Source organism: Aristolochia californica, unplaced genomic scaffold (assembly GCF_029961685.1).
Source record: "Aristolochia californica isolate CCGP_79_NKW_82.1479 unplaced genomic scaffold, dmAriCali1.0.hap1 SCAF_4, whole genome shotgun sequence".
Taxonomy (NCBI): Eukaryota; Viridiplantae; Streptophyta; class Magnoliopsida; order Piperales; family Aristolochiaceae; genus Aristolochia; species Aristolochia californica.
The window spans coordinates 4,122,477-4,135,662 of NW_027182103.1; the positions used below are offsets into that span (position 1 = coordinate 4,122,477).

The 13,186-nt window shown below is 39.8% G+C and overlaps 4 protein-coding genes and 1 non-coding gene across 12 annotated transcripts in view; 2 read left to right on the plus strand and 3 right to left on the minus strand.

The window, feature by feature from the left end:
* Nucleotides 1–755: 755 nt before the first annotated feature.
* On the minus strand, nt 756–1,421 carry LOC137962439 (uncharacterized). The gene has a single exon (XM_068809308.1). The coding sequence runs from the start codon at nt 1,268–1,270 to the stop codon at nt 1,061–1,063; it is 210 nt and encodes a 69-aa protein (XP_068665409.1). The 5' UTR covers nt 1,271–1,421; the 3' UTR covers nt 756–1,060.
* Nucleotides 1,422–1,690: 269 nt separating this feature from the next.
* On the plus strand, nt 1,691–2,591 carry LOC137962438 (uncharacterized). Its single transcript, XM_068809307.1, has 2 exons — nt 1,691–1,972; nt 2,112–2,591. The coding sequence occupies exons 1-2, from the start codon at nt 1,916–1,918 to the stop codon at nt 2,343–2,345; spliced, it is 291 nt and encodes a 96-aa protein (XP_068665408.1). The 5' UTR covers nt 1,691–1,915; the 3' UTR covers nt 2,346–2,591.
* Nucleotides 2,592–2,847: 256 nt separating this feature from the next.
* On the minus strand, nt 2,848–2,920 carry TRNAR-UCU (transfer RNA arginine (anticodon UCU)). Its single transcript has one exon. It is a non-coding gene; the product is annotated as a tRNA-Arg (tRNA).
* Nucleotides 2,921–3,176: 256 nt separating this feature from the next.
* LOC137962590 (succinate dehydrogenase subunit 5, mitochondrial-like) lies at nt 3,177–9,673 on the plus strand. The gene is made up of 5 exons (XM_068809546.1): nt 3,177–3,340; nt 3,542–3,648; nt 8,461–8,780; nt 8,957–9,142; nt 9,345–9,673. The coding sequence occupies exons 1-5, from the start codon at nt 3,258–3,260 to the stop codon at nt 9,402–9,404; spliced, it is 756 nt and encodes a 251-aa protein (XP_068665647.1). The 5' UTR covers nt 3,177–3,257; the 3' UTR covers nt 9,405–9,673.
* A 99-nt stretch (nt 9,674–9,772) lies between these two features.
* The window catches only part of LOC137962591 (agamous-like MADS-box protein MADS4), a 28,578-nt gene continuing 25,164 nt past the window's right edge, over nt 9,773–13,186 (minus strand). The window contains exons 9-10 of one of the 8 annotated variants that reach the window (XR_011115148.1): nt 11,910–12,909; nt 9,773–10,104 (exon numbers count right to left, since the gene is read on the minus strand). The gene's annotated coding sequence lies outside the window, so the exon portion shown is untranslated. The other 7 variants (XR_011115145.1, XR_011115147.1, XR_011115146.1 and 4 more) reach the window with 7 other exon arrangements.

Consider the following 13,186-nt stretch of genomic DNA (forward strand, 5'->3'; position numbering starts at 1 on the left):
TGGATGTTGTTTGAGATGATCAATGTTCTGAGAAAATCAGTATACTCTTTCACCTCCGATGTTCGTATTTTAATGCTTGTGCCACTTGGCTTTGCTGCAACGCGTTTCTGAGCCTGCAGTGGGATTCACTCGTAACACCTTTCGGTTTCCGCTTTGTCGCCTTGTTTGATTCCTCTGGCCGGTGTTTCCGAATTGCGGGAAACGACGAAAGTCGGAAAGCTGTAGCGCAGATTCCTTCAAGCATTTTAATTTGCGCGTATCTCGAGGCAGGGATACTTTATCCTATCCGAGTGATATTTTATAGTCTTCTGGTAGTGATATATCCATCGTGTCTGTTCAAATGTCTCTGTCTGTTAGTTCCACCGCCATTGCAGCTTTGTTTCCATTCTTCTTCAACTTTATCTTTTCTTGTATGACATTCCAAATCAACAAAATTTTCTAGGCCAATTTCCTGAATGTAGCCTTTCTTCCTCCAGCCTCTCTCTCTCTCTCCCCTAACTTCAGCCACAATTACAGTATTTCCCCCTCACCGAACCAGGCCAGCAGTAGCTGAGCCCCATTTCGACAAATTCCAAACAAGCTATTCTCAATCAAAACTAATCATGCTCGAAAAAACACCTCTAAAGCCCACCAAATTTTCCACACCAGGTGAAAAAGCGTAATCAGTTAAGAAACCAGAGGAAGCGAACAAAGTGAACACGAATAAGAAGGGATCGAAGCATAATCTTCCATTCACTGGTACAATGTGACACGTTTATACTATTTCGGTTTTTCATAAAGAGGAGGTACTACACGAGCCACAAGCCCTGAGGAAACTTTAATAAACAAAAAAAATTGCCACAAAGATGGTTATTTCACATCTAAACTTCAACCAAACAACAGTTCAAATGCTCTTCTTTTAAAAAGAAAGAAATGAGATCTCCAACACCCAAACCAGGAATCAATTTTAAGCTTGCGGGGGGGTGGAGATGAGATCCCAGAATTTACAGAAGACTTCATGCTCAACTATCAAAACAAACAAAGGCAATCGCAAGAAAGCAAGAAGCTCCAGAAGTTGAAATCAGCCTGTCTGTATATGAACTCCAATGGCAACAACCAAGACGGTGAGAATACCAAAGAAGATTATGGAATGGACTAGAATGGCTAATCCACTGGTGCCCATGTTCCCGAATTCTACGCATCTCATTCTCCCCGGCATCTGGAACAAGAGCCCCGGCGAGAGCAGGATGAATAGAACAACCGCAATCACTACTGGACCCCAATCCGTCATCTTTCCCTCTTTCTCTCTCTCTCTCTCTCTCAATCGCTCTCAAATGAGAAACAACTGGTTCAGAAGACAGAGCTGAAGGGTTTGGAGATAATGGTGTTTGCGGTTTGGGTTTATGGACAGAAGGATACGAAACTTAAGGACGAGGAAGACAAAGGGGTTAAGGAATGAGGAAGGTAATGGGGTGTGGCAGCTTTTCGCAGTGATGGAAACATATGCCTTTTTGTTGCTTTATCTTTATTCTTTTAAATCCTCCACTGAGATGAATCATTTTCTTGCAATTCCAACTCGCTAATATCTTCCGTTACCAGAACCAGAGAAAGAGAAAGAGACAAAAAATTCATGGAAAGAAAATAGAAAGCAAAGTGCAGCACTTTTCGTGTATCGAAGATGTAGAGAATGTTTAAAGGAGGTGGGGAGACGAAGGTGGAGCAAGGAGTTGGTACACTAGATCAACACTCCATCCTTACTTTCTACCTTCGACGGTTTTTAGACTGTTTTTGAAAAGAAAAACGAATCAAATATACGTGGAATCGAAAAAATTTCCGTTTGCTGCATCGGTGAGGATGGAATCCGACCGTCGGAATCCAGATCGCGGAACCAGCACGACACTCCAGAATATGCAGAAAAGCCAAAAGACCGAGTGGAATGGCGACGCCGGCCGGTGCTTCTACCACGTGGCCACGCGGACGTAGCTCTCCGGAGGTGATCATATCGATGCTCTTCTTTTGTCTTCCTGCACACGCTCCTTCCCCCCTTCTTAAAGTTGGTGCTCCTTTGCTAATTTCTTCTCCTCCCATTTCCGTCCTGTGTTTCTCCTTTTTTCACATCGTCTCGTCTTTAGCTATTAACACAGAGAGAAGCGAGAATGGCGGACTGGGGGCCGGTAGTTATCGCGTTGGTGCTCTTCGTATTGCTGACACCGGGACTGCTGTTTCAACTGCCGGGGAAGAGCAGAGTGGTGGAATTCAACAACTTCCAGACAAGCGGCATCTCTATTCTAGTCCATGCCGTCATCTACTTCGGCCTCATCACCATCTTCCTCATCGCCATCGGCGTTCACATCTACTCCGGATAACGGCTGAGCCTTCACTCGGCAGCACTAATGTTTCGTGCGCAGGTCTCAGATCTTACAGAATGAATCAACCGGAAGAGTGGAATCAATAGGTGCTGTCTGTTAGTACTTTGCTACACTATCCGTCATCTTGAAATAGAATTCGATCGGTTTTTCTTCTTTCCTCGTGCGGAGGTTGCATCAATATAGTTGGTTAAAAAAAAAAAAAAAAAGGAATTTTGAAAGCGAAGATTTCTTTTGCTTTTTCTAGGGTGGAAAATAGAAATCCCTCTTTATCTGGTGGGATTAGCGATTGATGAACTTTTTATCTCCGGCGATTCTCTCAAACATGACTGGGTTGGTTGGATGATGCGACGGAAGATCAAAACAGAAAAATTTGATGTTCTATCGGCGAAGATACACGTCTCGTCTAAAAGGCTTTGAACGAGTGACGTTGATCTTCGTTTTTTAACCCTGCACCCAGAAGAATAAACAATTGTAAAGGTTATAAAAAAAATGAAAAATGCATACCCGGCGGGACTCGAACCCACAATCGCCTGATTAGAAGTCAGACGCCTTATCCATTAGGCCACGGGTACGATTCTTTTATAATTATAAACATAATTAATAATCACAAATATCTACTGGCACGGGATTGTAAATCCATCAAAAAGGTTCATGAGATTGTGCCTCTCCGGATCAGAAAATTGGTGTTTCGAGACCAGTCGCCGATACGCCCCCTTCGTTTTGATACAACCCGATACGTATCGGGTTCCTGAGACACGCACACCCCGACGGAGAGGGCTACGTGGTGGGTCCTATTACTTGCTTGATTATTGCAACTCCTGTTCCCTGTACCAAGTCGCCAACATCTTTTCTATTTCAGCAGATTCGGAGCTCAGTCGCGAAGGACAAGAGTAGAGAGACACAGACGAGATGGCCTGGAGAGCGCTATCCAGGAATCGGAATGGCTTCCCTTCTTTCTACTCTAAGTCACCCACCTCCACTGTTCTAACTCGGTTTGTGATCCCAACTCATTCGATTCTCTTTTTCCTTTGAATTCAATTCCCATCTTTTTGTCGCATTAAGTATTGAGGGTTTTGAAGTTTCATTTCAGAGAGGGAAAGGGTATATTGCTCTTATATGGTTTCAGTATTTCGTGATGAGAAAGTTCTTTGCGCATTTATCTTATGCCACTCTGGTTTTTGTCGTTCATGCAGGGAATTTATCTTGAGGCCTCATGGAGTCTCTGAAGCTCTAAATCCCTATTTTTCTGAATTTATTCAACAATTCAGTGGAGTTGCATCTCGGGTTTCGACTAGATATGGTAGGGGCTTTTCGTCTACTTCAATTGGCTCTTGCAAAGCTTATGGTTGTTTTGTTTTGTTTTGTTTTTCTCTTTGCAGATAAGTTTATTTGCTTAAAGGATGGAAATGTATATCGTTATTTTCTTAAAATTTTATTTAATCAAAGCTTAGATTTGATTTTTCGATAAAGACCTTTGAATTGGTTTAATAATTATAGTAGGTGAAAATTTGCTCAAAGCAATCAGCATGTTTAAAGTACGTTTTTTATAAATTAATCTCTTCTTTTGGTGTGCTTAAGAACTTTTTTTTCGGTGTGTAATTTCATTATCTAGTAGTTGGCTGAATGATTGATGTTATAGTGCACAAGTTACTTATTATATTTTTATTGGAAATGTGGAAGATGACCCCCACTTCGTTAGCTATATCCAGTAACTGGAAGACAAATTGTCAAAGAAATATTTTTCCTTGGAGACAACAGACACCCTATGTTTGCTATATTCGGTATCTTGAAGACAAACTGTCAAAGAAAAAGATAAATTTTGTTTTTCTTCTTGGAAACAAGCACATATAGAGAAAAAGAGAACTCTGAGAAGTAGTTTCATGTTTGGTATTTTCTTTCCAACATGAGCATTTGCAGCCCATCCAAGAAATTTTGATGATATCAACATGGGTAATTGCTTCCTTTGCAACAAAATTTTAGAAATAGTATCTATTTTCGTACCTCCAGGAGAGTACACAAGGAAGTTTGCTTATTGGGAGGTTTTTTGCCATTCGTCTTCAATCCTGCGGCATATTATTACATAATTATGAATCCTCTGTTTCGTTTACTCATGTGTATCTTTGAGAGTTTGCTGGTTCAAAAAAAGAAGAGACTCTATACCTGCCATGACTTTAAGGTTGATGAGGGAATGACAAAATGAATTCAGACAAAAAGGATGACAATATCTAAAATCCTTGCGATTATTAGTGATCTGTAGTTGGTTGAAATCTGATGACTGACTAGACTTTCCTGATTGCAATGTCAAAATCGAGGCTCTTCTCCTATTGGTTTTGAGAAGATTTGCTAAAAAGATCACGATTTCCCCTTTTTATGTTGATAGCAGTGGTTGATTATTTTTTTTCTTCAACTTCAAGGATAAGAATTAAAGACAAAAATCAAAGAATGGTTGAGAGATGTCTTTCAGAGTGCGAAGAGAAAGAAAACTGATCTTATCATATCAAGTCACTCTCTTCACATCATTGAGGAACACCATTCTCATCTAGAGGAGGATTTCACGCAATGGACCTTGGCACGAGCTCTCCCTTGATTCTTTGAGGTTTTTTGTATAGTTTTATGCTGGAAATTTCTTGTGGAAACCTATTGTGCTCAACCTTTTAGTCTTTGGATTCCTCAATAGCTGCATGAGCCCTCTTTCACCCAGGAAAATTTGAAACAATTCTCTCCTCTATATCCTTTGATGAGGCACCATGACTTGATAGTTCTTATTGCTGACTTCTATAAGGTTGAATATTTTGTGGCAATATATTTTTGACCTCTTTGATGACTCTTAACACTAGAACATCACCTTCAACAAGATGAATGCATCTTTCCTTACTCTTATGCATAAAAGAGAAGGCACAAAATCCCAGGTGATTCGAGACAAAGAAGCCATATATCGAGCTCTTATTAACTACTGCCAAGGTCTTAGCCGAAAAATCAAATTGGGTGCTAGCTCTTTGCTTTCTTCCTCATTAATAGCTTTGAGTGTGGCTTGTTAAAGAGCATTCAATTTATACTATGGGTGAAGCATTTGGAACCATCTTCTTTGTAACGAAATGGTTGGTTCTCCTTGTCTAGCTCAACTTGTTTTTTTTTTTTTTTTCTTTTTCATGAGTGTTTGTTCTCGAATTTACTGATCCCCTGATTGTTTTTGTGCCGAGGATGTCTAATAATTCTTTTCATCTATGAGCTAATAACAGGGTGACATGCAATGTGGTCGATCCTTAATTGTTGGTCATCAACTTTAGGCTTGGTATTATTGAAGATATGTCCTGTCTTTGGCTGTTGATCAGGCTCCCCTCCAAATCTTGGCTTTTGCCTATTCCTTTGTAGATCAACTAAATCTGCTTAAAAAAAGATATTTGACAAGTGGATATTAACTTGGCAAGTTAACTTCCTCTCATTGTTGGTTAGGCAACCCTTATCAAATCTACCTTGGCAGGTGTCCAATTTACAACCTCTCCTTTCTGCCTTGTTCGACTTTTATGCAAACCCTTATCAAATCTACCTTGGCAGGCATCCAATTTACAACCTTCCAGCATTGTTTGACTTTATTAAATTTCAGGGGTACTTTTGGTAATTTTTCTAGAGTGTATTGTGTCCTGAAGTTCTAGTTAGAAAGATGTTAATTAGATATGTTCAGAGATGTAACTGTTTTTGTCTTTTTTCGTTGCTGTTTTATGGCCGTAAGTGAGATAAGTGTAATAGTTGTAATATGTTTTTTTTCCTTGTAATCACTTAAGCTGTTTAATAGGAGTTAGGGGTCGACCAGACACCCTAGCATGACTGCTTTCTCAACACAGTCATTCTCTCCTTTCTCTTTTTCTTCTCTTCCACTTTCCCCTCTTAAATTCTTCCTTTTTCTTAGTTTTCAGACTTCTATGCAAACTGTGTTGAGACTATTGAAGGAAAGTTTATTTGGAGGAGACTTGAGAACTTCTTCTTTCTAATACCTTTTAGTCAACTGAAAGGTCTCTTAAATTCAAACAAAAAAAAAGAAAAAAAAAATCTGCTGGAAGGTTTGTGTCCCCAGTGCAGGCAGTGGCCTGTGGCAAATTTTGTATAAGAATCTGGCCTCTGACAAAATGGTTGGGGAAGTTAAGCATTGATAAAGATAGAATGTGGAGGAAATGGATTGCTCTTAAGTATACATATAGAATGAGAACATTTGGCTTCCTCTTGACACTTTACCCACCTTGCATGTAGCCTCTTGAAATCAGACAGAGTGTAAAAGCTATCTTTGAGCATGATTTCAGTAACATGGTTGAGTTCACAGCTTGATTAAGTTCATCACTTCTAGCAATGAAAATTTCTAGCACTGCCCTTTCTATCAAATTTGATGTTTGAGGGAAAAATTGTCCTACAAATGCCTTTTCTTTCTTGGGGCTCCAAGACATGGAATCAAGTACTTATATAGATAAGAACAGATTTTAGTGCTGATCTTGGTCAAATTACTTGTATGTGCTTGTAGATGGTATCCCCGGGATGACCAATCTCTCTCTTTCAAGTACACTTATGTTATTTTGTGAAATCCTTCTATCAATTGCATGTGAAAAAGGAGCCTAGAGAGAGAATAAAATAAGTCTAATATGAAACTTAAGTAACACGTAGGTAAAAATGGCAATGGGGCGAGTTCAATGGGGAACCCACCTGACCTAACCTGCCTAAGGTGGGAATGGGTTATAGAATCTATCCCGTAGGGTGGGGTTTGGTCAGAGATGGGGTTAACCCTTACAACCTGACACCTGATCCAGTATATATATCTACATATATTTTATGTTACATTGCTACCATTTATTTTTATTTAATGAAAATAAAATAACAACTGAAAAAATGGTAAAAGCAGATTACTGGGAGGCATAAATGGTATAATAAAAAGGGTCAAAACTTTTCCCCTTTTCACCCAAATCCATCCCCCCTTGAAACATTGTGGGCTATCAAGAGACTGAAAAGGCAGAAGCTCTCCTTGTACGAAATTTCCTCAGCATGTTGTCGATGTCTTTTAAGCAAGGGCTCTCCACTGGCAATCCCCATCAGGTGCCACCATTTCTTCCTCCTTCCACCAGTCTCTGACCATTTTTTAAACAGTGTCTCTTCCTTTGCCAATGAATAAGCACAAGTTAAAGGAAGAATAGGATTGAAAAAGGCAAGTCATTGCATGTGCTGAAATCAAGTATGTTGAATTATATTCTTAGTTTTCTTTTTCTTCCTCTTCAATTTTCTTCCAGGATTTGGAGTGGGGAGGAACGTTTTACAAATAGGATCTAAGGGGTTCTTTCCGAGTAAGGATTGTGAATGTATTCGTTGTGAATAATTTCAGTGGTAGTCTTCATTGGAATCGATTTGTTAAATCGAAGTTCTTCTTTCTTTTATTGTGGGTGTTTTATGTGACCATTCTTCAGGAAGCTCATGCTACATTGAATCTGTGTTTTTTTTTTTTTAATTTTTAACTCTAGTCAAATTATTTTGTTGTGGCTATTGCTATTTTGGTTGTGTATTTTATCATTTGTAATGGGGAACCCCCTTTTCTCTTGTGCATATTTATTGATTGAATTGTACTTCAGACTACGTTAATTGTTTGTGATTTTTCATGGAGGATGAGCTCAAGCCTCAACTGTGGGGATCCGGGGGTTTCACAGGGACAGGGTGGGAACAGAGTTGGGGCATGTTTTGACGGGGTGGGAATGGGGTTGAAAATTCAACCCTGTTGCTGGTTTTTGTAAGGATGGATTGGCAAGGCAGGGTAGTAGAGCATGATCGTAATACTCCGACTCCGACTCTGACTCCGACCCCAACCACAACCTAACACATTGCCATCCTTACTCGCAGGAGCAGCTAACAGTTTGTGATGAGTAATCATCATTCGAAGTGCACGCTTTTCACTTGTTTATCTGGGTTAATACAAGTTCTGTACTATTTAATATTTATTCATTTCTTCGTGCTGTTCCTTTCTCTTTCAGTCTATTGTCTGTAAATCTATCTAGCAACCGTTTTATCTATCTATCTATATACTTATATATCTAAAATTGTACCATACTGTTGCACTCATGCGCTCTCCCCATTTTTTTTGCAGTCTTGGATTTCAAGCTTCCTTCCGTGGCAGGCATTAGTACTAGGAGGAGGCTATTCAGTGCAGATGTTAGCACCTTGCCGTCCATAAGTGATCCTGAGATAAAAGGAGTTTTCAAGGATTTAATGGCTGCAAGCTGGGATGAGCTCCCTCACGCTGTCATTAAGGATGCCGAAAAGACTTTGTCAAAAAATACAGAGGATAAGGCAGGCCAGGAGGCTTTGGCTAACTTACTACGTGCTGCTGAAGCAGTTGAACATTTTGCCGGAATCTTGGTTTCTCTGAGAATGGAGCTTGATGATAGCATTGGGCTAGGTGGTGAGGTAAGTGGGTTTATTAGCCTCATATTGCCACAGTAGTAGTTACGAATCAAAGGGCTGTAGCCTTTTATATTCAAAGAGTTATATGGTCTGTTCCATGAATTAAGTCACTATATCGGAAGATCTTTTAGAACAAAATGGTTCTGTCTGACAATTGTTCATTGGGTTTGTTTTTGCAGAATGTGGGACCCTTGGCTAAGGACCTTCAAGACGCCCTTACTGCAGCATACGATCGCTACTCAGCCTATTTAGATGCTTTTGGCCCTGACGAGACGTTTCTGAGAAAGAAAGTTGAAACAGAGTTAGGATCAAAGATGATTCAGTTAAAGTTGAGATGTGGTGGCCTTGGTTCAGAATGGGGGAAGGTAAAATCATGTTCTGTGTGAGGATGTTACATAAATGCTAGCTCTCTACTACACCATGACACTCTGGATAGAGCTTCTAAATAATTGGTCTTTTCATAAATAGCAACTGGATGTTTGGAGTCTTCTTCATTCAATTCATGAATAGTTGACAAATGGACTGAAATGCTCTTAATGCTATTTCACTTTTTTTGCTCTTTTTCAGGTCACTGTTCTTGGAACCTCTGGGCTCTCTGGGTCATATGTGGAACACAGAGCTCCATGAGAATGGGAGTCTGCCAAACTAGCCGTTTGCGATTTAGCCTCTGGGATCCTGACCAAAAACGTGGTTTCAAATAATTTACTTTCACTGTGTTGTATTCTCACCAAAGAACATTTGGGAATCCTATACCAGTTGTTTTTTTTTTTTTTTGCTGGGCAATAAGATCGTAATATGAGGCAGCAGTGTGACAATCTTCCTTTCCCCTACTTGTATCATTTCATTTAGTGGAATCAGTTTCTGAATGGGCTGTCAATTGCATCCCTAGAAGATTATATATATCTAATTCATATTCATCCAAATCAAATACCTTGCTTAGTGAGTCCATGTAGGCCCATTATCGATGAGCCTGCTAAAAAACCCTCTGATGTGATGTTTGTTTCTGGCTTTTAAAGTTCAAGGATGTTTCATATTAGTTTGGTTCGACACAAAGGATCAGATTTGTTAGTATTGGACGACTAATGGGGTATTAGTGAAGAATCTTATAACGAGATTGAGAAGAATCTAATACGATTTAATAAAAGCCACACTCAGAGCACTACGAATAAATAGTGAAGCAAAATTGGGATGATCTTGTGCTTGGACTGGGTTGCAGCTGATCATTCAGAGAGACTGAGGAAGAATCTTCACAAGAAAGACGGTCTATATTTATCCATTTGTTGGCTGCTTCATATCTACAGGATTGGGAGTTTTGAGAAAAATTGGCCTGCAGGTAGAAGATGGATGGCATAAGCAATTTCATGGTTTAAGTTGGTAGGAAAAAAAACATTGTTGCAAACTTCGTCATAAGGAAGGAAAAACCGAAGCAAGAAATTACTAAGCACCCACTATCTCGCTGAGGAGAATCAGAATGAAGGATAAATGAACCAATGGAAGCAGATGTGGAAAATGAGATCAATAATGCAAAGTCCTTGGCTACAACTTAATCTGGAATCCACACCACAGAAAATGAACTTCTGGTTCACCAAAACAAGTTGCCTGCACAAGTAATACACATATCTACAAAAAGTCCTTCGCATATCCGTGATCAAGAAGCTCAACCAGTGGCTTATTCAAGTGATAAATGCAATTAAAAAAAAGTTTCAGAAGGTAATATCCTCCAACCACACAGGAACAGTTCATTGCACTTGAAATGATGGGCACTCTATTGTTATCCAATGTAAAATCTTTGCCCAGGAGTCATTATGAGTGACAGCCAGATTCTATCAATCCAAACACTAGATAAATAAAAATGTAAAGGGTAGATCAAAATATCTGAAACTCAACATCTTATTTAATCAAACTCCATTTTATGAGATTCTATCAAGCAGAGGATGAATAACTGTTGCAGTACCAATTGAAGGAAGATAAAGGTTTCTCAATAGCATATAACAAGTTTCGGAAATGTTAAATAGTTTCTGTGGTCACTCCATTGGTCTTTTCTGTTCTAAGTTTTGACAGAGATAAAACATTGGTTGCCAACCTTACTCAAACTCATCCTTCCCTAGGTTTACTAACTGCAGATAGTGAGATGGGTATTATATTTGGTACACGGAATAAGAGAAATAGAGAAGAATAAAAATTTACATTGATGAAAAAATGAAGAAAGAATCAACAGAAATCTAGCAATTGAGATGTTCAATGACAAAGCAGAGTCGGGGAGGGTTGATGCAGCCAAGCCTAGGCAATGTTGATAATGACCATGACTTTTTTTCTTTCTTTCTCAAATTAAGTTTATAACCTCTCTAAAGTTCTTGATAACCTATTCATACTGTCATCATTTCAAGAGACTAGAATTTTATCTTCAAGGTAGTGAGAACCGCATTCAATTTTTGGTAAACTTTCTTGAATGTTGGGTTAGACACACAAAATACAAGCCAAAACTCAGCGAATCTTCAGCCCAAAACCTCATACTATTAAAGCCCCAATCCACAAACAACAAGGGAAACAGAGGAAGAACCAAAAAAAAAAAAAGTACAGGAATAAAAGAGGTGCCAGAAGATAGGAAGAGAAAAGAAATAACAATTGAGCTATCATATAAGAGAGTTTAGGTGAGATGGGAGAAGGATCCATGCATCCAGCCCCAACAAACATGGTATTAGGCAACACTGATAATTACAATGATGCTCACCATAAAAAAAGGAGTTCCTCAGGATGGAGCAGAATTCATCTTGATTTATGAAAATCACTATCATCTCCCTAAAAAAACAGACCTTCCTAATGATGAATGAAAATCAATCTTGGTAGCCCTATTTACTTTTTTGATAGACATTTTCAATTTCATCGTTTCAAGAAATTAAAATATCATCCAGCTTATTGCAACAACTACAGGACGCTCTGTAACACACTGAAAAAAAAAAAAAAGAGGACAGAAAACATAGTATTTTGACAACAAGGAACAGAGATATCCTGATCCGCGACAAATCAGTTAATATAAAGTTTAGGACCAAGAAATCACCAGCTCAAACCCATAGGTACAAAAGAAAATCCATTAGAACGGCAACTTATTTATGAAAGTAAGCAAGAAATTACCCTGCATTTCCTTTCTAGCCGCTCGATGCGTCGTCGACTGATTTCCTAACAAAATTGTCCGCCCCAAACACGATAGATTTGAGATCAATCCAACCAGAAAAAAGACCATGACCATACCCAGGACCCAGGGCATCAAAATGAACCCAATCACAAACGTCACCGATCCACACAACATCAACGCCAGGGACACCCCAAGAAGCAGCGAAGCAAATCCTGCCGGAGATACCTCCGTCCGTCTCGACGAAGACACCGCCATGGACGACGCGGAACTCGAGTAAGGTATGGGAAGCGGCGGCGGCGACGGCCGGAGGATGCTGAGAAGAAGAGCGCAGAGCTCGTAGAAGACCCTGGATTGCTGATCTTGACCCCTCATTTTAGCCAAACACTCAAACAAAAAAAAATGAGAAATTCAGAAGAAAAGCAAAACAGATAAGCCTAACCCACGAAACAATCCCAATCTCAATTCCGATTGCTTGGGGGTATGAAGTGACAAGAACGAAAGGATAATCCCAATAGCAAGCGGCAAACCCTTCCAAAAGTCCGGCTTGTAGTTTTGCAAGATCGAGGCGATCGGATAAACTAGCTTTTTTCTCTCAATCGGCGTGTCTTTTCCAAGGAAAAAGCGCATCTGATATTATATTACAGGTAGAAGGATTAGATAGGAAGTGTTGGCGGTTGTATGTTGGATTGTAGAGGCAGAAAGAGTCGGGAAAAGATAAAGCGTGGAAGGAAAGGTATGGAATGCTGACGATGGAAGAGGATTGACTCGAACCATTCTGGAATGTGGACAATTTATTGTGAGCTCAGTATTTTTTCTTTCTGGAAGATTATCCGTTTATACCAGGTAGTCGGTAGTTGGTACCAGGCTTTCCAACTCAGGAGCTGATTCGCGTGCGTGGCGTTCCGAGTACGAGTCCACTTACCCAATTTGGAAGAATGGGACTCTTCGAAGTTGAGCTGATTCAGGCGAATCACAAGTCGAGTTGGCACCCGAGGCAATCTGGTCGGTAATGTCACCTGTAAGTACCCTGAAATTTACTCGAAAATGAAAAAGGCGGTAGAGTGTCGGAAAAGTAAATTACCAAAGTCTGCTGTCGGTTGCAATACATGAGACAAACAGCTTGTCTTTGTCGTCTTTGGTGGGTACGGTTGGTGACTCTCATCCTTTTTCTTCACTAACAAAGGAGGTTAATGGCGGGGAGGTTAGGGGCACCTTTCACCTCAGTTCCCAAGGGAGGGGAGCCCTAAGTAGTCTAGGAAAAGGAGATCTTCTCGAG

What these genes read in the sequence shown, in the direction of transcription:
- LOC137962439 (XM_068809308.1), bottom strand. Translation starts at nt 1,270, where the DNA reads ATGACGGATTGGGGTCCAGTAGTGATTGCGGTTGTTCTATTCATCCTG.
- LOC137962438 (XM_068809307.1), top strand. Translation starts at nt 1,916, where the DNA reads ATGGCGACGCCGGCCGGTGCTTCTACCACGTGGCCACGCGGACGTAGC. An exon ending in GCGGACGTAGCTCTCCGGAG is followed by an intron (nt 1,973 to 2,111) that starts GTGATCATATCG and finishes TCTCGTCTTTAG; the next exon opens with CTATTAACACAGAGAGAAGC.
- LOC137962590 (XM_068809546.1), top strand. Translation starts at nt 3,258, where the DNA reads ATGGCCTGGAGAGCGCTATCCAGGAATCGGAATGGCTTCCCTTCTTTC. An exon ending in ACCTCCACTGTTCTAACTCG is followed by an intron (nt 3,341 to 3,541) that starts GTTTGTGATCCC and finishes TCGTTCATGCAG; the next exon opens with GGAATTTATCTTGAGGCCTC. An exon ending in TCGGGTTTCGACTAGATATG is followed by an intron (nt 3,649 to 8,460) that starts GTAGGGGCTTTT and finishes TTTTTTTTGCAG; the next exon opens with TCTTGGATTTCAAGCTTCCT.